The 27,822-nt window shown below is 39.2% G+C and overlaps 1 protein-coding gene across 3 annotated transcripts in view; it reads left to right on the forward strand.

Moving 5' to 3' along the window:
* camkmt (calmodulin-lysine N-methyltransferase) overlaps positions 1-27,822 on the forward strand; it is a 332,954-nt gene that overhangs the window by 282,239 nt on the left and 22,893 nt on the right. For all 3 annotated transcript variants that reach the window (XM_073050676.1, XM_073050675.1, XM_073050678.1), the window contains exons 8-9: positions 22,576-22,650; positions 24,402-24,465. In XM_073050676.1, coding sequence (XP_072906777.1) covers positions 22,576-22,650; positions 24,402-24,465 — 139 coding nt within the window. The remainder of the gene's footprint in view (positions 1-22,575; positions 22,651-24,401; positions 24,466-27,822) is intronic.

Consider the following 27,822-nt stretch of genomic DNA (forward strand, 5'->3'; position numbering starts at 1 on the left):
TAATCTACTGGATAAATGCTTGACAGAGATAAAAAGTAATATCTTTAATCTCCTTTTACAGGCTTAATACCTGTCAAAAAGGATTTAATATTCAAAAGCCATTTTAATGTTTTAAATTTTATTCATATTAGCTCCTTGTTAGTGAATTGAACTGTGGAAATATCATTTTATGAAATTTTACTGCCTCATTAATTTAATCAGTGATTTCTTTTTAAAAAGCAATCCAGTCCACACAGTTTTCTCTGATAAAATGATCTGTCTAGTTTCATATCAGTCAGATTAGTATCATTTAAAGCTGTGCCGATTAAAACGGATACTGAATGCAGGATTTCTAGATAATCCACAGTAGATTATTCATCAATAGACCTGCAATAACACGGCCGTGCTTGCGTGAATGGTATCACGGAATAACAATGCACTAAATTGTGCTGTCTGCACTCAGAAATCTGTTGCAGGCACCAGAAACTCCCTGACATGGTTGAAACTCCCTACAACAGATCATATAACTTGTGTCTTCAAATGCATAGATATTAGAGAATGATTTTATAAGCACAATCCTAGTCCAGTTTTGTTGTGAAGATTATTGGTAGTGAGTGTACCAATACTTCTGATATTGCCTTACAATCCACCAGAATTTCTTCAGAACTAATTACTTGATTTGACATCCAGATCGATATGTAGTCATATTGTTAGTGAGCTGGTCACGGAGGAATCTAACTACACGAAAGTTTAGAGCAATGTATGGCATCCGTTTTAGTCTGTGGATGGCAGGAGAGTCAGAGAGAGATGACGGATATGAGAGAGGAAACAAGATACTGGAAAAATGAGGAGGATTGAGTGTATTCTCTGAGCCAGCATATACACAGTGGACTGAATGGTTTTCTGTTTTATGAAAAATTGGAAAATACACACTATATCACTTCTTTTAAGTCCATTGTTTTCTCACATTTTTGTCAGTACCTGTAATTGTATTTCCTCAGTCTGATGATATTGTATTACTGTGAATATTTGAAAAACCACAATAGGATACAGTGAGAGGGTGTTGAACATTTCTTTCAGAGTGATGGTTCCCCAGCTGAGGCTAAAAAGGAGCTAGTAAGTTCTCATTAGGACTTGATATTGGGTTTATTGGCAGAGATTATGAATAAAGGGTACAACAAAACACAATCCTGTACTTCAAGGAAGGTTGGGGAATAATTTATTACAAAGGCTAAAGTTGCATAGTGTAGACTAAGGGTGAGGGAATATTTTGGATTTTGCTTGATACATTTTTCAGGATAGAGATCATATCACAAAAGTTTCTAGCATTGAACAGAGTGGGTTAGAAATCATAGTAAGGACAGGAAATCCAAGTGTGCTCTAGATTAAGTGCAAGATGGGCACTGTGCTAGTGGTTTCTCACTGCAGGCTGAATAGCCAATTCATTCCTTAGGGAATAAAATAGTGCTCCCTGCGACTGAAGTGTGGAGAAATGGAGGTAAAGGACTGAATTAAAGATTGTTTATTTTCATTCTTCAGGGCACAAGTTTAAGGAGAACAAAATTATAACCATATAACAATTACAGCACGGAAACAGGCCATCTCGGCCCTTCTAGTCCGTGCCGAACGCTTACTCTCAATTATTCAGAGCAGGACTTCATAGCGGTTAATATAATGCAGTGATAGTGCCCGTGACCCAGGTTAATTTCCGTCGCTGTGTGTAATGAGTTTGTCCATTCTCAGTGTGACCAGTTTCCTCCCACATTAGGTTAATAGGTTATTTGGTCACATGGGTGTAATTGGGCCTGTTACCATGCTGTATCTCCATATAAATAGCTGGGTGTGATGAAGACAATCAGGTTGTGTGGCTAGAATGGTGATCAATTATGTGTGAGGTTTTGTTGGGTAACAAGCAAGTAATGTGGATGGAGGGTGTGTAGTTGGAGATTTAATCTGGACAAGGAAGTTCTGGCAAAAGCAGAGATCAGATAAGTTTTGGTAATCATGCAAGTGCTAGGAATTTGATTAAGAGTCATGAGATGGTGTGCAAGTTGAAGCCTCTGTTGGCAGCCGTGGCATTTGAAAAGCTGCTGAGCGTTAGTACATTGCTGGACCATTTAAATCAGGATGAGAAATTGATGGTCTAGTGGTGGGTTTAGGAGAGTCAGGCTGAAGTTTGCGTTGTTGCTTGGACTATCTGGAGGCTTTGGGTGATGATTGGCATCTTGGAGCACTTGGGGATTCGAGTTTTTTGGAGATGGAAATTTTGTTAACTGGAGAGGCTAGACTGGTGTGTGCAGAGGCTGGGAGGTGCGAATGAAAGGTTAGGGGTTAGGCCTTAGCCAGCAGGATTCTGAATCAGTGTCAGTTGAAGCGGTCAATGGACAGGAAGGGAGTCTCAGTATAGTGGAGTGGAGGGATGGAATGAAGAGAGCTAAGTACAGAGCATTGTTTGATACAGTCCCAGTTCAATCCTGCTGTGTGAAGACCAATTTGTCCCAGAGTGTCCAATGGTTGTGGTTGCCAGGACAAATTGGTCAGGATTGCTAAAAGAAAAATTACACAAATATATTCAGCACAGAGTTGCTGAGTAGGCCAACGTTTTGCACTTTTGTTTCCTTATTTGATTAATATTTGACATAGAAATTAGCTCAGATGTGAAAGCTTGACAAAGGCAGGAAGTGTCCTCCTGAGTATTTGAAATGATGAAGATGGTACAAAAATGGTCATTGTTGCATTTCACTCTGTGGTTAAGTCTGTTTGTAATTGCTTACCACGGAAATAAATAATGCTTTGAATAGTATTTGAACAAGATCTACTTAATTTGCAGATTAAATATATCTTTGTAAGCTGTTTAATTAATTACTGTATATTATTTTACATATCACTCAGCAAATAATGATACAATGTCTTTGTATTGGTATGATACTGAAATATATTCTGATTTGTTCTTGGACTTCATGAATCATTTTGTTCCAAGTGGAAGAAGTTAGTATGTAAAAACAGAAGTGCATACCTATTTAAAGGATAAAAAGATCTAATTTTTTTCTTGTCACAGTTGATTTGTACCTTTTGATCCAAGGTGCAACACAGACTCTGGATTCATGTAGAAAAACTTCTGAGTATCTGGAAGTGAATTCTCTTCATGTCTATAGAATAGTGGTTGCTTGAAGGAAGACTAAGTGTCCCAATGTTACAGCACAATGCTGAGCACTCTGTTGCCCAGCAAAATGCAGCATTTTGCAGATGAGTGAAGTTGGTGATAAATAACCAGTGATTATTAACACTCAGTACACAGAATTATGTCTTGTGGAAGCACTATTTCTCAACAATTTTCTTTTCTCGGTATGAGGTTGAAATGTATTATTCACCAGTGCCAAATATTTAAATATTCTATCACGCTCATGTAACCTTAAACATTGGAAATCAATGTCAGGGAAAAAGCTGTTTAATAAAAAAAGGAAGAATCAGCATGCTACAGAGTAATTATATGTTTACTTTCCCAGTTTATTCAAATGTGCATAATCAACAATTTCATTTTAGATCATTTCACTCAGAAATCATTTGCAAGAATTTTTTTCCTAATTCTGTTTCAGAGTAAATTGTGCATCCTGCCACAATGTTGACTGTTTAGCCAACAGAATTTGAGGCAATGAAATGAACGTAATTGAAAAAATGAAATTCTTTCAATGTCAGTTTTAGGAAACGTTAACAGTATGCAAGTTATCTAGAGCGCTCTAGAGAGTTTACTCAATTTTGCTGGTAAGTACAGATCATTCTGCATGGAGGTGCCAGCATTTCTCAGTAAATGTGCTGTTATGTTTTGGAGCCATTGCACTTATTCTGGAGTCCAGTGGCAAGCTATGACTTGCTGGGGAATTGGATCATATTGGATTGTTGTGACATAAAAGGTGGCCATTCTACCCATTTAGTTTTTGCTGCTGCTTCTTAGATCAATTCCATCAGCCCATTCCATCAGTCCTGAAAATTAGATTTTCAAATGCTTATCCAATTCCCTTTTGAAACTCCTGACTAACGCTGTTGCACCATTTATCTTCGAAATAAGTTCAAGTAAAGTTTTTCCTGACATCCTTCTTGCCTACTTTGCCCAAGATTTTGAACTTGTGTCATTAATCTTTGAACCATCTGCTAGTCCATAACTGTCAACATATCTGTCATGCTCCTGCATCCAAATATTGTCTCAATCTTCTTCGCTCCAAGTGGAGCTAGCCTCATTCAGTCTATCCCTATTGCTGAATTTCCTTATCCCTGGGACTCCAAGATAAATCTTTCCTTCACTATCTCCAGGACCTCTCCATCTTTCATGAAATAAAGTGACAGTAACTGGATGGAATACATCCGTTGTGGTTTTACTAAAATTTCATATGGTCTCAACATAACTTGCTCGATTTTTGTACTTGCATGATTCCCAGGAACCCAATAAAGTCAAGGGGAAAAACATCTAATTGTTGAAATCATAAGCAGGACAAAAGAACGTGGTTGTGGTTGTTAGAGGGCAAACATTCCATTGCCAGGGTGTCACTACCAGAATTCCATAAGACAGTGTCCTAGACCCAGCTATTTTCAGCTGCTTTATCGATGGCCCTTTTGCATCAAAGATCAAGAGTGGGGCTGCTTGCTGACTATGCAATGTTTGATTGTATTTGCAAATCTATGCCTGCATGCAATAAGGCCTAAATTCAGGCTTGAGCAGATAAGTGGAAAATAACATCTGTGCCATAGGATTGGCAGAATAATGACAGCTCTGACAAGAGGGTTTAACCTCCTTTCTTTAATAACCAATGGTATTATCATAATCAAGACCTCTGCCATCAGCATCCAAAGGGCCATCATTGGCCAGAAATTCAACCTGCAGCATTCATCTGAGTAACTGTGGCTACATGAGCAAGTCAAAAGTGAACTGTCTTGTGGTAAGTGATTAATTTCCTGATACCTCCAATGTTTTCCCAACATCTGCATGACAAAAGTAATGGAATATTCTCAACTTTTGTGATAAGTGGTCTTCCAACAACACTTAAGAAGCTCAACATCACCCAGGACACTTGATGTTGCACCACTCATCACACCAAATGTTCATTCTGTCCATTACCATCCATCGTTACTTGCTTAAGCTTCTCTGACATCACCTCTGCAAATGTTGAAGAGATTAAGAATCAAGTGGAGGGCAAGAACAGCAGGTGCATAGTGATACACCTGCAGGTTCCCTTCAAGTTGTACACCATACTGACAGAAGTATTTCTTTATTATTGCTGTAAATAATTCCTAAAGCTCCTTCTCCATTATTTATGTTTCAAAAGTCCCGGGCAATGACAAAAGATACCTTCCTTTGTTATTTAATAATTTAAGAAATAAGGATAAGCAAGGATAAGGATAATGTAGGAAATAAGGATAAGCAATTTGGCCCTTTCAGCTCTATCATTCAGAGCCCTCTGGGTTAAAAAAAATATTTGCAACCTTCTAAATGAAGAAATTCCCCCTCATCTCTGTGTTTGATGGCCTACCTCGGCCAACTATGTCTCTGCATCCACCCTACTGAACTCTGTAGGAATTTTATTTACTTCTCTTCTCATTCTTCAAAATTTGAATGAATAAAGGTCTTGTGTTTTTCTTCTCTTCACATACACATGGATTCCAGCAACCATTCTGGTGAATCTTCATTGCAACTCTCTCTCTCTCTCTATGACAGGTATATCCATTTTTAGGTAAGGAGACTGAAACTGCACACAATGCTTTAGGTGCCACCTCACCAAGTTGCTGTATATTTACTCAAGCTCTCTCACAACAAAGACTAGACATACCCTTTGCTTTACTGAGTTTAAAGTTTGATTTTCAATGACTTGTTTACATCAACATCTCCCTCCATTGAACAGTCTATCACATTTTTTAAAAATCAGCTTTACTGTTTGGTGTCCCATGGTGGTTGACTTTACATTTTTTTTAAATTGTATTCCATCTGAGATGTTCTTATCTACTCATTAAATTTGTCAATGTCCTTTCAGAGCTCCTTACATCTTTCTTACTCATAACATGACTACTTTTGTATCATCAGCAAACTTGGAAACAAGATATTTGTTTCTCTTAGTCAAATGTAAATTGATTGTAGATTTTGAATAGTGAGCCTTGAACCTGCTAATCTCAGCCTGCCAACCTGAGAAAGATCTGTTTACTCCCATGCTTTGTTTTCTATTTCTTTAACTAATTCTCATTCAACCCCAATATATTACCCCAAATTCATGTGCTGTAACCTTGTTGATGACTTCTTTTGTGCAATTTTATAGATTATTTTGAATGAAAATGTATACTACATCCACTGGTTTCTCCTTATCTATTTGAACTGTCACATCTTCAATGAACTCCAGTAATTATTTGAATATGATTTCTCTTTTGTAGATCTATGGTGACTCTGCCATTTCTATTATTCTTCAGTAGATATTATCATATTCTTCATTATAGTTTTGTGCTCATATTAGGCTAACAAGTTGTTAGTCCTAGTTTTCTCTCTCCCTCCTTTCTTAAATAGAGAAGTCACATTTTGCAACCTCTAGACAGCAGGATCCATTGTGGAATCTAAAAAACATTAACTATCCACTATCTCTGGAATTATGAATTTTAAAAACTTTGGATTGTTGATCATCAGATCCTTAGGACTTATCCATTTTCCGTCTCACCATCTCCTCTTGGACTTTTTTAAAAAAAAATAACAATATTCTTCAACACACACAAAATGCTGGTGGAACGCAGCAGGTCAGGCAGCGTCTGTAGGGAGAAGCGCTGTCTATGTTTATTCTTCAGTTCAAGTCAAGTCATTTTTTATTGTCATTTCGACCATAACTGCTGGTACAGTACATAGTAAAAATGAGACAATGTTTTTCAGAACCATGGTGTTACATGACACAGTACAAAAACTAGATTGAACTATGGAAAAAACAACACAGAAAAAAAAACTACACTAGACTACAGACCTACTCAGGACTGCATAAAGTGCACAAAACAGTGCTGGCATTACAATAAATAATCAACAAGACAATAGGGCAGTAAGGTGTCAGTCTGGGCTCTGGGTATTGAGGAGTCTGATAGCTTGGGAGAAGAAACTGTTCCTGTTCCTTGTTCCTGCTGGGTACTTGGTTTCAAAGATTTTTTCTGACAGGGATTTTGTTAAATTTTGCAATGACGGGCACAAAATATTTTCTCCTGTCTCCGTCTGTAAGAGACACACATTTGCTCTCGCTAGATTTTTCTTTTTCACATACCTTAGAAGTTCCTACAGTCAAGTCTCTTACCATCATTAGCTTCACTGGAACAACTGCAGTGGTTCAAGAAAGTGTGTCCACACCATTTTCTCAAGGTCAATTTATTATGGGCATAAATGCTGCCCTTGACAGCAATGCCCATAAACGAAGAAAAATAATAGAAAAATAGACTTTCTCATTGTGCCCTGCCACTTTCAAATGCTATGTACATATACACATAGTTTGTTCTTGTGCACCCTTTAAAGTTGTCACCATTTGGTCCATATTATTTCTCATTGTTCTTTTTGTTAAAATCTTCTCTGTATTAAATTTCACCAGCCATTTGTTGTCCAGTCTGCTGGATTAGCAAGGTCCTCTGTCAGCCTATTATTACCCTGTTCTCTGTTTACTTCACTTTCCAAGTGTGTGTTACTTCCAAATATGGACATGTTACCCTGCCCTCCCATTATTACACGTGACATAGGACCTACAATACCATTGACTTGCATGGAAATTGTAGGGTTGCAAGGAAGAAAGTTCTTTTTTTATTTGTGGTTGGTTTGATGTTGCTAATTAAAATGTTGAGTTAAAAGACTAATTAATTTTAAAGGAATTTAATTATCTATCTTATTTTTAATAGTCTTTAAACGTTTCTGAATGTCAGAGACATCCGGAAACATTTAAAGTTCCTTTCAGCTTTGACAGACGACCAAGCTGGGGTGTGACTTTGCTGGCTGTCAAATGCTTCCAGAGGAATTTATGAGCGGGGCTTGTTCTGGCCCCTGCAACACTCCATTGCATCGAATGAGCCCATGCATCCACTTGAGATACTGTCGCGTGACTCCAGGACAACGTGGCCAATCAAGATCAGTCTTTCTGATCTGGCTACGGTAAGTTCGGGTGAGTGGTGACAGTGGGTGGCAATGTAACTTGGTGACAGTAAAATCCGGACCTCTTTCTCAGTGAATGAATCCTGATGTAATTAGCTCACATTGTGGGAGTGCCTCCTACTCCTGTGGAAATTCATTGTCATGGCATTGTGCAGATTGATACTGTTCTAAATGCTAGATGGTACCTGCTACCTAATTTTGTTTTTCCTATTATAATAACTACATTAAAATGTGAAAAATATTGTACATGCAAGTTACTTTCATGGTGTCACAATGAAACTTAAATAATTTAATGTTCTGCTCATAAGCTTATCTTCTCTTAGTTCTTAGCTTCTGTTATTGCACTGATTCCAGCAGAACACTATTTCTCAAGTAAATTACCGCGTGTAACTGTAGGTTCTAACAGAATATGGTCAAGACTGAGGATGCTAGATATTTTCTTCTGCTAAATCCATCTGCAAAGAACCTTGTCCGTAGTTGTTTAGTCTAGCAAATACTATAAACCTAGGACTATCGGTTTTACCTGGCACAGAGGAACAAGTAACACTTCATACTGTATATATAAACAAAACCTAAAAGTCTCATCATTTCTCTGTAAGACTCATCATGACTCTTATTTTCTTTCTCCCTCTACTTCCTCACTTGTTGGTGAATAGTTTCTTTGAACATTTTTTATTTGTATCAAACATATTTTATCCAATTTCACACCAACATATTTGGAAGTTATTTTAAAAACTATTAATAGCAGGTGACATCCATTTTGATCAATAGTTTTGTCATCGATCCACACTTAATCATCATCAGAATGATGGAAAACATCAAAAACAATTCTGATCTCTCCCTAAAATATGAGCTGACTTAAATTGCTGTGGGATTAAGAAACTCCAGTAAAATTGAAGAGAATAAGAATCAAGAGGAGAACTTTCCACTGGCTAATGCTATATCTGTTAGCAAGGGGGATAGAAGTGAATGTTTGTTGGAGGCTCTAGAACAGGGTTTCCCATCCCTTTTTATGCCATGGACCAATACCATTAGAGGCCCCATGTGCCACCTAGACACTAAGGGTTCAGACAACGATGAATACCATTAAGCAAGGTGTCCATGGAACCACTGTTCTAGTGCCTTCTCTACATTATAAGTTTGAAATGAAGATGCTGTCTTATGAATTAATAGTGTTCAGTTTGATTTGCAATACCCATAAAATGAAGCAGTCCATGCCCACTTGCATCAAGGCTGAGAAACTTTAGCTGGAGATAATGAGTGGCAAATAACACTGAATCATGAATGTGCCAGATACTGATCATCTCCAACAAGTCTAAGATGTCACCTTTATTTGACAAATTCTGCTGCACGTTCTTGACTGAAAACTGAGCAGCCACAAAAATACTTGCGTCACATTGTCAGGCCAGACAGTGGCTGTATATTCTGTGATAAGTGACACTTCTTAACTTCCTGTACCCTGTCCATTGTTTACAAGACACAAGCCAAGAGTGTGAATGAATTCTCTCCATTTTGACTCAATGAATGCAGCTTCAACAATCAGGGTCAGAATCGGGTTTAATATCACCACACGTCGTGAAATTTGTTAACTTAGCGGCAGCAGTACAAAGCATTATAATATAAAAAATAAGTAAGTAAATCAATTAAAAATAGCACAAAGCAGAAATAATAAAAGAAGTGAAGTAGTGTTCATGGGTGTGATGTCCATTTAGGAATCAGTTGGCAGAGGGGAAGAAGCTGTTTCTGAATTGCTGAGTGTGTGCCTTCAGGCTTCTGTACCCTTCTTCCTGATGGTAACAGTAAGAAGAGGGCATGTCTTGAGTAATAGGGGTCCTTAATAATGCCCGCCACTTTTCTGAGGCACCATTCCTTGAAGATATCTTGGTTGCTATGGAGGCTAGTACTCATGATGGAGCTGACTAGTTTTACAAATTTTTGTAGCTTCTTTTGATCCTGTGCAGTAGCTCACCCACTCCCATACCAGACAGTGATGGGGCCCGTCAGAATGCTCTCCACGGTACATTTATAGAAGATTTTGAGGGTTTTGGGTGTTAAAACAATTCTCTTCAAATTTTCAATGAAATATATCCACTTCGTGCCTTCTTTATAGCTACATTGTTATGTTGGGACCAGGTTAGAACATCAGAGATCTTGACACCCAGGAACTTGAAATTGCTCACTCTTTCCACCTCTGATCACTGTATGAGGATTGGTTCATATTCCCTCATCCTACCCTTTCTGATGTCCACAATCAGCTCCTTGCTCTTATTGATGTTGAGTGCAAGGTTGTTGCTGTGACACTCTTCAACTAGTGGGTATAATCTCGCTCCTGTACACTCTCTCATCTCCATCTGAGATTCTGCCAACGCTGATTGTATCACCATCACATTAATTGATAGTATTTGAGCTATGCCTAGCCACAGAGTCATGGGTGTAGAGAGAGTAGAGCAGTGGGCTAAGCACACATCCCTGAGGTGCGCCAGAGTTGATCGTCAGTGAGGAGGAGATATTTATTAACAATCTGTACAGATTGTGATCTTCCAATTAGGAAGTCAAGGATCCAGTTGCAGACGGTGGTACAGAGGCCCAGTTTCTGTAGCTTATCAATCAGTACTGTAGGAATGATGGTGTTAAACACTGAGCGGTAGTCAATGAACAGACAAGGAGCTGAGCACCTTATAAAATAAAACTATGAAGTTGATTGACACTTGTTAACCTGAAAGCTGTGTGTCATTCCCACTCATGCAGTATGGCTGCTCTTTATGGCAACAGCAAACTTCTCTTTCAAGTTTCAAGATTCATTTCTTATCAAAGAATGTATAGATCATACAACTTTAAGATTTGCTTGCTCACAGATAGCCAAAAGCAAGAAACCTGAAAGAACCCAATTAATGAAAAAATAAAAGACCAACACTCAATGCACAAGAGAAGGAAAACAATATATAAAAATCATGCATACAATTGAAGCAAATAACAGCAACATTCCGAACCAAAACGGAGTCCTCAGATCTGAACCGCGGAGCAACCTGGAGTAGGCCAAAGCCTCGCTTATCAGTTCATCATATTAGCAGGCACGGAGCGCAGCAGCCGGGGCAGTATTGATGGCCTCAGCACCACGCAGAGTGGAATGACCATCATGGAGAGCATGTGAAATCAGCTCTTGCCTCAGATCCTGACATCCTGTCTATCTGAGCCGACATTTAAATTGACCCAGTAACGGAACAGCGAAAGGCTCTGTGCCCTGGATGGAGGAGAGAACATCACAGAGAACGAGTGAAATGGGCTCTCGCCTTCGCTCTGAGCTGCCATTTAAATTGTCTAAACAGTGAATCGTGTCTCGCACTAGGACCCAGCAACGACGAAGGATTCAGAGCCTACACCACACTACCCAGTGACTCAGACTGGGCCAAGATTCCATCACTCAGCTCAAGCTCTTCAAATCAGCTCGGCACCCAGATCAATCCAATTTAGCACCCGGGTCAGTTGTACGGGCACTGAATCTCCTCTGCCTGGGCTCCAACTTCTCCTTTTAGCACCCAGAGTGATCCAAAATTATGGAATCTAATAAGGAAGGAGGTGATAAATTGAATGAGATCTGGGAGAGATAATGGGCAGATGCAGCCAGTGGGAGAGAGGATAGGAGATCCACTGGTTTAAGTGTGTGGGAGAAGAACAGATACAACGTGGTGGGAATGGAGAAGTAAGTTGGGTGGCAGGTGGGCCTTGGGGAGCAATGGAAAAAAGGGATTTGAGGGAACCTGAGAGAAAAATGAACGTAGATGGTGAGGGTTATCTGAAACTGAAAAATACAAAGTTCAGCCCATTAGGTAGTCAGCAACTCAAGCAGAATAGGATGTACCCACTGAATGTTTAAATTTTAGGTAACCATAACCATCTGTGTTCATTTCTCTCCTGATCCACCCAGATTCTCTCAAATGCTTCCCACTCCTTTCTAAGCGCTCTTCTGCCCCAAAGATCCTATATGACCATCTGCCATCCCTTATGGGGTTCCACATCAGATTCCAGAATCTGAAGCCCTTTGATCTCAGCACTTAATCACCATTCAGCTACTTCCATTCTTACCCACTCTCCTCCTGGCTCCATCTATCCATCAGCCTTCTTGTCACCTGGTTCCGCCAATTGCCTTCCAGCACCCACCTCATGCATCCTCCTTATTTCTTTATACTATCTAAGGGTACTACTAATCTGTACCCCTTTACTTTCTTAGTCCCGATGCACTGTCTTGACCTGAAATATTAACTATCCCTCTCCTTTCGCAGATACTGTTTGACCCACTGATTTCTTTCCGAAATTTGGTTTTTGCTCCAATTTCTCAGCATCTCTAGCCTCTTGTATGTTCATGCTTTCTACAGGATAGTTGAGTAAAGAAATTCAGCACATCCTACACATTATTAGAGATGGTGTAGAAAGCTGCTAAACTATCATTTTTCTCCAAATTCACGGATTGGGGGAGAAGTTCATAAGCATTCACAAAAAAACGGAAGTTCTTCAGGATTAGAACATGTCGTGTACTTAAGAAGCAGCTTCACTCTTTGGAACAAGAAAATTACAACAGAAAGAACAAAATAATTTTAAGATGCATACAGGAATTTAAAAGAAACTTTGCACTAGAAAAGCAATAAAAAAAAAAGCTAGAGAGAGATTAACAGTGATCAAAAACAAAGAACAGAAAGGCTATTGGAAACTTTATGGCTAATAGTCAGATTTTACTTGGAATACCATTTTCAGTTTTAAGACCTGTACTTTATAAAATGTGTACAGGTCTTGAGGAGTGCAAATAATGATGTACCAGAATGATAATTTGTGATGAAAGTACTTAGCTGTTATGAGAAAGATGTACACTCAAGCTACGTTCTTCAGTTGTGATGATTTTAAGAGCTAATCCGATTGTGGTAAAGGGATTTAGTGGTGTAGACATCCTTGCCTCTATAATGAGGGAATCTAAAACAAGGTTACTTAATCTTTAAAGTCACTTACAGGTAAGAACAGGAAGAATACCTTCATGCAGTGGTTGTGGGAATATAGAGTGCAGGACAAAAAACAAGTATTTAAAATAGAAGCAGCTGCTTATTTACAAAATACAATTATTGAATCACCCAGGCCAAAAAAACAATGGAATAGACCATTGAGTGTCCTGACCAGCTGCATCACCATCTGGTATGAGAATTGCAAGGCATTTGACCGCGAGTCCCTCTGAAGGATTTTGAAGACTGTTGAGGGTATCATCAGGGTTTCTCTTCCACCCAACAGAGATATTTATCAGGAGCCTTGTGTATGCAGGCTCTTTAGCATGGTCAATGATCCTTCCCATCCATCCAATGATCTCTTTGACCTCCTACCATCAGTCAGGAGGTTCCATGGCATTAGGACGAGAACTATCAGGATGGGAAACAGCATCTTCCCCCAGGTCATAAGACTGCTGAGCTCCTGCCACCACCCTGATTTCATCATGCATGAAGTACTAGTAGTGTTATACTGTTTACTTTTTAAGTTGTGTCATAAATGCACCTTATTATTTATTAATTTACTAGTGGTAACATTACTTCCTGTGTTATATAAGTGAGTTATACGTTCTGTTTTGTGTACCTTGGTCCGGGGAAATATCTTTTCTTTTGGTGGTATACATGTATATGATTGAATGGCAATAAACTGAACTTGATCTTGAACTTGCACTACTGACAAAGTGCAGGAGATGGAGCAAATATTTTTTATTGTTTTTGCTCGTGATGTTTATGTACCAAAAACATGAAGAGGACATAGATTTCTTCCTTTCTTCAAACAGGTGGTCAATCTTAAGACCATAAGTCAAAGGAGCAGAATTACGCTACTCAGCCCATCGAGTCTGCTCCGCTATTCAATCATGGCCAGTTTATTTTCCCTCTAAACCCCATTCTTCCGTCTTCTCTCCGTAAGCTTTGATGCCCTTACTAATCAAGAACCTATCAACCTCTGCTTTAAGTGTACCCAATGACTTGGCCTCCACAGCCATCTGTGGCAATGAATTTCACAGATTCACCACCCTCTAGCTAAAGAATTTCCTCCTCATCTCTGTTTTAAAGGAATGTTCTTCTATTCTGAGGCTGTATCCACTGATCCGAGGTCACCCTCTATTGTGATCACCCCACGACATCTGTCCAGTTTAGATCTGAGCAGTGTCTGAACAGTACATTCACTCTCCTCTAGAAGCACCATGTTTCTATTCACTCACCATTCCAGATCATCACAAATCCTCTGCATGAATGCATGCTAGTGCTGTCTTTAGCACTCATTTCCTTACCACTTAGATCTTTTCTTTGATCTCGATGTTAATGGTTGATAAAGACTGTCTTTAATCCAGTGTTCTTCCTCTCCCTTTTAAAACTCTCGTTATCATTCTCCTTCTGAAAATCCTGTTCCTCTACCAATCTGATCTTTCCCACTCCTGCACCAGCTCTATCTACATTTTGCAAGAGTGCACTTCATTCTCTCCCAGCTCTTATGTTCACCTTTTGCAAATTTTGGTACTGAGGCTCCTTCATTGTGTCTTCAGTTCCTTTGACAGCCACAAAAACCCTTGCTGTACAAAAGTGAGGCCTCTAATAATGTTGTGGATCCATTTTCTTGGTTCTGCACCCTCCATTTCTCTGGCTGAGATTAGACTGCTCTCTAAATGGGGAGCAAATTCAATAAATTGGAGATGGAGGTTGACTTGGGATTCTTAGTGTAGGATTCCCTAAAGGTTAATTTGTCTGGAACCGTAAAGAAGAATTAACCCAAACACAGAGGAGAGGAGTTGGTTGTAAAGGAAGCAACTGGAATGTTAGCATTCATTTCAAGAAGGCTAGAATATAAAAGCAGAGGTGTAATGCTGAGGCTTTATATAGTATAGGCCAAACCAGATTTAGAGCCCCTGATCTCAGAAAGGATGTGCTGGCATTGGATGATCCAGAGGAGGTTCACCAGAATTATTCCAGGGATGAAAGGGTTAATGTATGAGTAGCATTTGATGGCTCTTGGCTCGGACTTGCTGAAGTTTCAAAGAATGAATGAAACCTACTGACTATTGAAAGGACTAGATAGAGTGGACATAGAGAGGATGTTTCCATTAGTGGAAAGATCTAGGACCAGAGGCCACAGCTTCTGAATGTAAGGATGACCCTTTAGAACAGAGGCGAGGAGGTATTTCTTTAGCCAGAGTGTGTTGAATCAGTGGAATTAATTGCTATAGACAGCAGCAGAGGCCAGGTCATTGGATATATTTAAAGCGGAGGTTGATAGGTTCTTGATTAATAAGGGGGTCAAACATTACGGGGAGAAGGCAGGAAATGGGGTTGAGAAGGATAATAAATTAGCCATAATGGAATATCAGAAACAGACTCAATGGGCTGAATGGCATTGATTCTGCCCCCATGTCTTATTATCTTACAGTTTTCTCCTCTCATCCCCTTACATACTATTTGAGTATGTAATATAGAATTGCAATGAAAACATCTTCTGTTTGAAAAGACTATGAAAAATATATGGCACTCACCAAAGGTTTTGTGTAGTGAAGTGGATTCATGAGTTATGCTGCTCAGCTCTTTGAAGGAGTTCTTCAGCTCTGCTGTACAATGTGATAATAACTAATCCTTTATCTCAGTACTATATTCCTTCTCACTGCTCATAATCCTTAATGCTTTTTGTATCCAGAAGTCCAGCCATCAATTACTTGTCCCTACAGATGTCTATAGCAGTGAGTTCCACACTTTCAATACTCACTCGGTGGAGATATTTCTCTCTCAGTTCTAAGTGTATTTGCTTGCATTCTGGTTATGAACTTCCCAACTGGAGAGCATCCAACCATTCAGAATTTGAGAATTTTCCTAACATTTTCTGAATTGCAGTCAGTCCCTGTTCACATGATGGTCCTGCTAATCAGTCTGTGTTCCCTCCATAGGAAGTATCTTTTCTCAGGTCAGGAGACCAAAACTGCACACTGTATTCCAGGCGTTGTCCTGCCAAATCACCACAAATTGTTTGGGTGCGACCTGTAGAGCTAATTTTATTGTAAACATAGAAAACGTAAAACAGTGTAGCACAAGAATAGACCCTATTGCTTACAGTGTCTGTGTTGACCATGATGCCAAATTAAACTATTCTCATGTGCTTGCCCATAGTCTGTCTTCCTCTATTGTTTGCCTTTTCGAGTGGTCATCTAAATGCTTCTTAAATGTTACTGTTATATCTGCTTTTACTACCTCCCTTGGCAGCACATTCCAGGCATCTACCACTTTCTTTGCCTTGCAAATCTCCTTTCAACATTTCACCTTTCACCTCAAACTTCTGTGTCTAGTATATGACACTTTCACTAAGGTAGGCATGGGTGGAGTGATGAGTGATGGTAGAGAGGGTCACAGGTGAAGGTGGAAAGCGCCTTCATTTTTGAGGTGCTGCAAGGATAGGCTTGAGAACTACGGGCAGTGAGTCTAACATCAGTGGAAATCTGCTTGGAGCAATTTGGAGAGACAGGATCTACCTGAATTTGGAAAGGCGAAAGTAATTAGGGATAATGTAATGCACATGGGAAATGATGTCTCGTCAATTTGAGAGGTAATTAAAGAGGTAACCAAAAGGGTTGAAGTGGGCAAGACAGTGGACTTTAGCAAGGCCTTTGACAAGGTCTTGTTTATCTTGGGGCCGCCGGACTTCAGAGCGAAGGCTCCCGAGTTCAAATCCAACCGGCTCCAAAAACCTGGAGAGGGATGGCCAAAACATGCCGTATAATGAGCAATCACCAAAAAGATCGGTGCCCTGACGACTCCACCGGGAGTTAAGGGCGTGCACGCACACACAAGGTCTTGCACGGTATGCTGCTCAGCAAAGCCGACTCAATGGGCCTCATGTTCCAGTTCTGCTCCATTGATTTAAAGTCTACATTTGGAATTTTGACTAAACTTTGTGGTATCTGGTGTTCTCAAGTGTTTATTGATATTGCATACTGTAAGTCCAGTCGAATGAAGACCCACTTCTGTGATGATGGGGTCCTCAGGAGGAAGTTACCTTGCACTCCTGGCTGAACAACTGTACAAGTGTTTCAGCCCTGCCCTTACCAATTGCACAGAGATGGTTGGAGTGGGGCAGGTGTGGGAGGGCTTTTCCTTCCTGTTGCAGTTGAATTCTCTATTGCCATGTGATGAGACTACAGGATCACTTATCTCTGTTTATTGCATCGTGTTTTCAATTATTTCAGCTTATTTGTAGCCCTATGTTATAGCTTCTCCAGTTTAGAATGTTAAGTGTGCCCAATGCTGCTCCCCTAGGCTTTTTTCCATTTCTCAATAAACCAGTATTGATGCCTTGACATATTGTAATGGTAGAGTGAAAGAAGTTATGCCATGAGATTGTAGATCATGGTGGTATACATTTCTTTTGTGTTGATGGTCCACAGCACATTGTGCATACCTGAGTTTGAGCTGCCAGAATATTCAGTGTATACCATTCAGCATGATTGTTGTGCTGCTCGATACATGGAAAATACTGTGCTTCAGAATGAAGAACGGGACTTCGTTTCGACCAGATCTCTGCTTGCATAGTCTCTAAACTTTATGATACCCGGTGTTCTCAGGTGTTCCTTGATTTTGCATACTGTAGGTCCAATTGAATGAAGACCCATTTCTGTGATGATGAAGTCCTCTGGAGGAATCTGGATCAGTTATACCTGCCACAGATAGATTGATGAGGCTGAGGTGAAATTGCTGGTGTGGATTCCCTCCATGTTGTAGATCAGATCTGGCAGCCATGTCCTTCAGGGCTCAACCACCCTTCATTTCAGAAAATTAAAACAATTTTGTTAATCTGTGTTTCTAGCTCAGTTTTTATATTTCACCAATGCCTCCTGACCTGTTTGGTGTTACAAATATTTTCTGTTTTATTTTAGATTTCTAACATCTGCATTAATTCTGTAAATTTTGATTTAAAATGATTACATGCAATATTGTACATAACGATGCAGGGAAGGCAAAGTATTACACTACTGAATCATTTTCATCACAAATCACTCCATTTAATGTTAGGTGCAAATTGAACATCTTTACTCAATCGTTTGTTCATAATGTGCCATGTCATATGATGTGGGTGATCTTGGGCTTTCCATGACCATGATCGTTCTTGGCAAATTTTTCTACAGAAGTCATTTGCCATTGCCTTCTTCTGGTAGTGTCTTTAGAAGACGGGTGACCCCAGCCATCATCAATACTCTTCAGAGATCGTCATCCTGGCATCAGTGGTTGCGTAACCAGAACTTGGCCCGAAATGTTGACTGTACTTCTTCCTATAGATGTTGCCTGGCCTGCTGCGTTCCACCAGCATTTTGTGTATGTTGCTTGTGATATGCACCATCTGTTTATTCGACTATCCACCAACTGCTCCATGGCTTCAGGTGACCCTGGTCGGGGCTAAGCAAGTGCTACACCTTACCCAAGGATGGCCTGCAGGCGAGCAGAGGGAAGAAGTGCCTTGTACCTCCTTTGTTAGAGACATACCTCCACCCTGCCACCGTTTTTAATCAATAGAGTATCTACACATAGCCCTGCACTTTTCTTCAGAAAAGAATCTTGAATAAACTTTTCTTTCAATGAGAGCATCAAAAGAGTCTGGATTGTTTATTTATCATTGACATAAAAACAAGGGATTAAGTTTTAAGAAGAGACACTTTTTTAACAGTTGACAAAAACTTGGTTCTGAACTCTGTGCTCAGGGGTAACTGCACTGTTCAATGTGATGTTCAGCCATGCAGATCAATAAAGGTCCCATTTTACATGACAACAGTTGGGATCCTGTCTATGTTCATAAGTGGAGATTGTTAGAATTAGGTGAATTACAAGGAAGGTGGGCAGTAATTACAGAACTGTATGTAGGATATTAGTGCAATCAGGAGATAAATGCAGTGGTAGTGGGGGGAATGAAGAGAGGAGATGAAGGGCTAGGATAAATAATCAAATTCAAATAGAAGCTTAAATTTTTAGATAGGCAAAGTTTTAAGACCTCAAAACTTTTTACTGAGTTGCCAATATTTCTATATATCTTGTTCTAAATTAATAAATAACTGCACAATTTGTTTGAATTAGAAAATGAAAGATGTCTTTGAATAATGAAGCGCAGGGTAATAATTATGTACAATCACTCCTTCTGTTGGACTTGTAGTTAGTTGTATCGGTTCAGAGAATTTTAGCTTTGAGTCACTTGAAATAATAACTGTCTTAAAGAAACTTGAGATTCAATCTGGCAGCTTCAGAAGCAAGTCCTGAGGCTCTGTTCTAATCAGTGTGCATCCATCTGAGTTTAAGACGAAAAAAAGCGCACACGTGTTCTACGACCAGTTGTAATGTTGTGTTTTGTTATAAACTGTGCAAACTTTGATGTTTCATTTATACACAAACTGCATCTCTGTTTGAATAGTGGTATTCTCTCCTGGTGGGTAAATTTGAAGTACTTGTAAGAGTGAAGGCTGCAGGAGTACCTGACACCTTTTAAAACCTGCTTTGACATCACACTGGAGTTGCATTGCATGTTGTGTTTGAATCTAAGCAGAGTGAGTTGATACCCCTGGAGGGCATCTCATTCTGCTTCTCTCACTTGGGTCAGGAGCTCTTGACTCCACAAGTGTAGATTTACTTTATTTTTGCAGTGATGTGATTTCTTCTCAGCAGGAATGCCAAAGTTGAATGCAGAGTTTTCATTCTGAACCCTGGTATCCATGATGACCTTTCTCAGACTAACAGAAACGTGACTACTTCATTTTAAGCTTGTTTTTGAACTCATTGATAAGAGGACCAAACCAGTTTACCCGGAATTTAAATGTGAAATTTTGAGGGCATGCATATTTCAAAAAAATTGTCATTTTGTGGTCATCTATTCTATCCTCATTTTGATTTTTAAAATACAAACTAGTTTCATGTTATATAACAAATATGCCATTAGGAGTTTCTCTAGAGAGCAGGATGAGGGATTTGAGTTGTGAAGCTGAGGCATTGCATGAATAGAAAGCTGACTGGGGTAAATAATATGTGGTCACATAGGTTGAGATAAGAAATGTTGGCATACAACATGACAATATAAAGTGAAGTGTAAGCATAAGATTTTTGTTCAAATTGCCTGGAATTGGAAGTTCATTGATTCAATTAGATAATGGTATGGAATGGTTAATGTTGGAGTGGGATGAGTGTTAAATATCAAGCATGAGTATCATTCATTTTGACCTTGTTGAATAGGAGGGCTAATGAGAGAGTTTTATTAGGTGGGTTTGCCACTTGAGGACAATGACTGTACTCTGTGAAGACCCTTTATTTAAACATGGAATAACTCTTGAAGGAATTGCCAGATAGATGTCGAGTTGATGATTCTGCTGGTTGGAGGGCAAGGTTATATGCAGTTGAAATGTAGAACCAAGGGGTCACAGTCTCAGAGTAAGGGGGTCATCCTGTCAGGCAAGAGATGAGAAAAAGTTTATTAATCTTGACAGTAGTGAATCTTTGGAATTCACCACCCTAGAGGTTTGTTGAAGCCCAATAGTTGAGTTCATTCAAGACAGTGGTCATAGAGTTGCAGAGCCACACAGCACAAAAACAGGTTCCTCAGCTTCCTGATCTTCAAGAACTAATCTAATCCCATTTACCAGCATATACTCCACAGGTTACTATGCCTTGTTGATTCAAATGCTTGTTGTGAGACTACTTGCATCCAATACAGGATGTGATTAAGCAATGGGTTGCAGAAAAGATTCACAGAGATGTTGCTGAACTGGAGGGCTTGAATTTTCATGGAAGATTGGATAGACTGGTCTGTTTTCCAAGGGGCAAAGGTGACAGAGGTTTACACAATTATGTGAGGCATAACTAGAGTAGGTGGCCAGAGTCTTGTTCCCACGGGAGGGGTGACTGAAACCAAAGGCTATATGTTTAAGGTGAAAGGTTTAAAGGGAATTCTAAGGGATACATTTTTCACACAAAGAGTTAGTTGGTGTCCGGAATGAGCTGATAGAAGAGGTGGTGGAGGCAGAAACACTAACAACATTTAAGAGCCATCTGGACAGGCACTTGGATAAGCAAGACATAGAGGCATATGGGATTATTGTAAACTAGTGGGATTAGGATATATGGTGATTGACGTAGGTGTGGTAGTCTGAAGGACCTGTTTCAATGCTATATCTTTCTATAGAACAGTACAGCACAGGAATAGACCCTTCGGCCCACAATGACCATGACCTTAATGGATCAATAGATTTTTAAATGTTAAGGAATTGAGGAAATGGTATGAGTGCAGGTGGTAAATGATTAGTCAAAATCTTATGGAATAATGGAGCAGGTTCAAGGAATTAAATGGCCCACTCTAGCTTCTCATTTTGCTTACGTAAACAGCTGATCATCCACATTACCGAATATTACTCACAAGATATTGACATTTAAGTGAAACCTTCATTAACTTGGGAGTAAATCTTGGTGAACAATTGGAGCAGGGACCCCAGGCTTAATTCAGTACCCATTAAAGACTCTCACATTCTGTTTAACTTTCCTGTTTCTATAAAGACTAGTCAGAAATTCCTTTGAGCTTTTCCTACTTGGTGGAACTTAGTCTGCAGTGTAGTAGGAATTACTCATAAACAAATAAATGGAGCTTTTATGACTGTGGTGAACTACATATACCTGTCTGGACACGCCCCTCTGCTGACTGCTCCTGTGGCTCCTCCCACAGACCCCTGTATAAAGGCGATTGGAGGCACAGCTCCTCCCTCAGTCTCCAGAATGTTGTGTGGTGGTCTGTTGCAGCTAATAAAAGCCTATCGTTCGCCTCCCGTCTCCGAGAGTTATTGATGGTGCATCAAGGACACCCCTGGTGAAGTTACAGTTCAGAACAGATTTGGGACCAAGGCAATTTCAGACCACTTAAAAACAAATGTGTAGCATTTTACTTATTCTTTCAAAGTTTCTTGGATAAAGTATTAGTTCTCTGCTAACATTTAACTGCATTCCCCAGTGTCTTAGTACATAAGTGGGATGTTGGGTGTATCATTAAAACAGTCCCAGATTGCTATTTGTTGTCTGGATTGTGTTACGTACTTTCAAGCAGAATTACATTTGCAATAATCCAGTCAGCCTCAGAACTGGTTTCAGAATAAAAAGGTTAAACATGACTCCCAGTGTTTGGTCATTGTCTTGTGACTCCTTCAATGTGAAATCTGGGTGGGGCCAGAATTAATCTTAACTATAATCAGGTTTTAAAAAGTAAAGGATGCATTTGATTTAGACGAGAAAAAAAACAGCCTCATAAACCAGGAACCAGATAGTGCAGGCCTTGTGAATTTGTGCATCAGCAGGAGTCACAGAGACAATTGATAAAGAAATACACATTGCTAATAGACGCATGCAGGCTACATGAATAAAGTGATGTAACCTGATTATGTTTTGCTACTTCCACCATAGCATAATGCGATGGGATAATGAGGTGGATGTGTCTCTCCTCGAAGGACATTTTGATGTCATTATCTGTGCTGATTGGTGAGTATCTACATTTAATATAAATAAAATATTATAAATATTATTTTGTGACATGCAACATATTCGAGGGATAATTTTTCATGCTTTGTATTTTTTTTTGGAAAAGAAAGATTACTTACCAAAAATCCTAAAGCAAATGGATGAAGTGTGGAATAACATAACAGTGACAAATTAATATGCAGCTTCATGTGACAGCTATCAAGTAGTGGTCTATCAGACAGTAACTTCTACCACATTATTTCCAAAGATTGATTTTAAGAGGCATTCCATTTTCTGAAATTGCCTCTTTTTCATGCTTGATGTACCAGTAAATGGACAACTTAGGCAAATTGCTAATAATTATGACTCAGTGAGAAGCAGTCTGGAGAAAGCAAATGTATCAACATAAACAGCTCTTTCTGAAGATTAAAAAGGAATCAGTTGCTCCTTTCTCTCTTCCAAAACAAATATTTGACCAGCAGTGCAGTATTAATTTTAGATACAAATAAATAGCTTTAAAATTCTTTTTTTTTCCTATAACTTTATCAGGCAGAGATATTTCTTTGATACTATTTACATAAATATGCCATTTATTGTACTAGGTACTTGTGAAATTATTTTTGTGTATTTGACTCTGAATTGTTGGTGGACATGTTATCCCATCTGAAATTCTCGTACAGGTGCATTTATTTTTGTTCTCCTTTTGTTTCCTTTAATTATTCTAGTTGAAGTCAATGTACATTTTGATCCCAGATCAGCAGAGTCAGCTAATTTCAATATGGGTGCTCACCAGTACTGGGCAGTTAGCCCAACCACATCCATTGCTGGTTGTGATAATTCTTGCCACAGAGTCCTCAAGTATAGATGTAACAATTCAAGCAATGTTGTGTGTACCAAAACTCTTCCTTCTATGTTAAACAACCAACTCATGTCCAAGTTCACGTGGCAATAACATGTCCAAGTTCAGCTTGGATACAAGAAGTCCTCCTGACAGAGGTCGGGATCCTCAACAAAAAATGAAACAAAAAAAAAGTTATTAGAAAGAGGAAACCCAATAAATAATGCATGCACAATCTCTATCCCTTTTGGTTTTAATGCAAATAAATTAGAGAGACTGCATAAGTACTTTAGCAGTGATGATATAAACCAGAGTTGTATACTCTGAATCAGACAAAGAGCTGAGCGACACCATATGATTTCAGTAAGTAATTTAGCAAATGTCATCTTCACCTAATATTAGAGTGGATACTTCAGGTTTCATTGCAAGGATAAAGATAATGCCACAGGATTAGATCAGATTAAAAATGCAGGCAGTCAGGAGAACCAGGAAAGGAGAACCTGCAGTCTCCTTGGAAGCTTATGCATAGCTCACATATAGACTTTCCACAGATTAAATAGATGAAGCGAGGTCTGGCCAAAAGATTTAACATTTTAAATATTTTCTTTGTGCAAGAACAGAAGCAGTCTGCTTGGTATTTTTTTTTACCTTAGCTTATTTTGAAATAAACCAGAAGGGTAAGAAATAAGGTGTGACATAAATCAATTCAGTTTGAAAATGTATATTCATAAATCCTAGCCATCTATCAAACACTGGCCTGCAGCTGAATAAAGACTATGTAAAGGAAGTCAGAAAAATATTTAGATTTTGTATAAAACCCTTCTCCAACAGATTATGTTGGTGGATAATTGAAATCAGTATTTTCTGTTAATATCTTAGACTTATGCAAGATGCCTTGAAAATCCTGCTCTTGTTTCTCTCCCCTTAATATCAGCTTGTTTTTGGACCAGTACAGAGTCAGCCTTGTTGATGCAATAAAGAGATTACTCAAACCCAATGTAAGTATGTTTCCGTTTTCTCTGATTGTGAGCTTTGGAATAATTAGTTACCCTACACAATGATTGAGAATGTAGTGGAATGGCATGATTAATGTCAATGTAATACTTTAATACTTATTAGGTCCAACTTCAATTGAGACGTCTTATCTGCTTGACTCTTGCATAAACTAGAAAACTTCTCTATTTAGCTGACTGATATGATACACAGTTTGAAACTAAATGAATGAAATTGCTCCAAGGATGCATGAGATTATTTTTTGATCAAAGTCTATTTCAAGTTATCAAAACCAATTATGCTTTTTCTTTCATTAGTGTTAAACTAAGTACTGAATTATTTGCTTACTTTAAGCTTGTGATTTTTCAAAATTCTTTTAAAGTAAGATAGGGAGAATTTGGTGCCGATGTGTTCCTCAAGGGCAAGGCTGGCAAGATTAGGGAACGCTAGCTGTTTAAGGATTTTGGGTTCTAGTCAGGAAAAAGAAGGCAGCATATGTCAGGTATAAGTATCTGGGATGAAGCAAATTCTTTAAGGAGTTTGAGTTTGCATGAGTGCTTTTCAGAAGGAAATCAGGAGAGCAAAAAGGGGATTTGAGATACAGTATATTTGGTAGATAATGTAAAGGAGAATTGTGGGAGACTCTATAAGAATATTAAGAAGAAAAAAATAACGAAGGAGAGAATAGGTCTCCGTAAGGATCAGTGTGATCTCCCACGTGGGGAGGCACAGGAGACGATGAGGTCTTGAATGAGTACCTTGTGCCTGTATTTACCATGAAGCGGGACATGGAAGCTGGTGAGTTCAGGAAGGGAAGAGCAATGTTCGGTTTTATGAAAGGGAAGGTGTTGGTGTTCCTGAGGCACATAAGGGTAAATAAATCCCTCTTGAGGAAAGTAAGGGAAGAAATTGCTGGGATTCTGGCAGAGATTTTTCTATCTTCCTTAGCCCCAAGGGAGGTTGCATTAATTTAAGAGCTGCAAAGACAAGCCAGGGATCAAGAAGCTGGTGACTTTAACATTAGTAGTGGGAAAGATACTGGAGGATATTGTGAGAGACAGAATTTATCTGCATTTGGAGAGGCAAAGACTGATTAGGGGTAGTCTGCCTTGGCATGTGAAATTATGTTTCACAAATTTGATTTTTTTGAAGATATAGCAAAGGGGAAAGGGCAGTAGACAACTGCATGAATTTTAGCAAGGCTTTTGGTAAGAACCAAATAATTGACTGGTCTGTAAAGTGAGATCACATGGGCTTCAGGCTGAGCCAGCCAGCTGAATACAAAATTTGTATGGTGGAAGGAATCAAAAGGTGGTAGTGTAGGTTGTTCATCATATCGTGAGTCTGTAACCAACCAGTGGTAGGCCACAAGGATTGGTGTTGCTCAATAAGACCATAGGACATAGGAGCAGAAATAGGCCATTTGTCCTATTGAGTCTGCTCTGCTCTTCCATGCTAGCTGATTTATTATTCCCTCTTCACCCCATTCTCCTGTCTCCTTCCCTGTCACCTTTGAAGACCTTACTAAGCAGGAACCTTTCAACTGCTACTTTAAATAAGTCATCCTCCATAGCCATTTATGGAAATGAATTCCACAGATTCACCACCCGCTGGCTGAGGAAATTCCTCATTATCTCTGATCTAAATGGATGTCCTTTGGCTCTGAGACTGTACCCTCATGCTCCAGACTCCCCCACGACTGGAAACATCCTCGCCACATCCGCTGTTTCAGGCCTGTCAATAGTCAGCAGGTTTCAATGAGATCCCCCTTCATCCTTCTAAACTCTAGTGAGTACAGACCCAGAGTCATCAAATACCCCTCATACATTAAGCCTTTCATCCCCTAGATCATTTTTGTAAACCTCTTCTGGCCTTTTTCCAGTATCAGCAGATCTTTCCATAGATATGAGTGATATGAAATTGCTCACAATACTCCAAATGTGGTCTACACAACACCATATAAAGCCTCAGCATATATTGTTGCTTTTGTATTCTATTTCTCTTGAGATAAATGTTAACATCTCATTTCCCTTCCGTACTATCGACTCAACCTACAAGTTAACCTTTAGGGAATACTGCACCCATGACTCTCAAGTCCCTTAGCCATCTCCAATTTCTGAATTATTTTCCAGCTTGAAAGTAGTCTATACTTGGAAGAATAAGGGAGGATCTAATTAAAAACTACCGAATATTGAAAGCCCTAGAAAGAATGGACATGGAGAGGATGTTTCCCACAGTGGGGTTGTCTGTGACCAGCAGGTACAGACTCAGAATATAAGAAGATCCTTTTCTTTAGCCAAAGGGTGGTGAATCTGGCAGTCTTTGCTACAGATGCTGTGGAGGCCAAGTCACTGGGATATTTAAAGTGGAGTTTGATAGGTTCTTGATTAGTAAGGGTGCCAAAGATTACAAGGAGAAGGCAAGAATTTGTTGTTGAGAGAGATAATAGATCAGCCATGATAGAATGGCAGAGCAGACTTGATGAGCCAAATGGCATAATTCTGTTATTTCTTATGGTCTCATGATCTTTATTCTTTCCACCAAGGTGTATGACCATATACTTCCCCATGCTGTATGCTATCTGCCACATCTTTACTTATTCTCCTAACCTGGTCAAGCTGTACTGCAGACTCTGCACTACAACTCAAGAACTCATGCTTTTCAACACTACCTACCCCTCCACCTTTCTTTGTATCATTTACAAACTTGACCATAAAGCATCAGTTTTTTAGCATTTGACATAAGAAGTAGTGGACCCAACAGAACACCACTAATCAATGGCAGACAGCCAGAGAAGGCCCCCTTTAATTCCCGCTCTTTGCCTTCCGCTAGTCAGCCAGTTTTCTGTCATTCTCATTCTGTTTGTCTGCCAATTCCTTGTTCCTCTGTTGTTTGCCATCTATATTAATGATTTAGATGAGAATGTTGGTGACATGATTAAAAAGTATGCTGATGACATCAATTTGTTATTGTGATGAACAGTGAAGAAGGTTGCCCGGGGTTACAAAAAGGTCTAGATCAAATGAATAAGTGAGCAATGAATCTGAATCAGGTTTATTATCAATGGCACTTGTCATGAAATTTGTTGCTTGTGGCAGCAGTACAGTGAAAGATTTAATAAATTATTATGTTCAAATGAGAAATAAAATATATAATAGTGCAAATGTGAAATAGAACATAGAAATCTGCAGCACATTACAGACCCTTCAGCCCACAATGTAACCTACTCTAGAAACTAGAATTTCCCTACCATATAGCCCTCTATTTTTCTAAGCTCCATAAACCTATCCAGGAGTCTCTTAAAAGACCCTATTATATCTGCCTCCACCACTGTTGCTGACAGTGCATTCCACGCACCCCCA

Source organism: Hemitrygon akajei, chromosome 7, assembly GCF_048418815.1.
Source record: "Hemitrygon akajei chromosome 7, sHemAka1.3, whole genome shotgun sequence".
NCBI lineage: Eukaryota > Metazoa > Chordata > Chondrichthyes > Myliobatiformes > Dasyatidae > Hemitrygon > Hemitrygon akajei.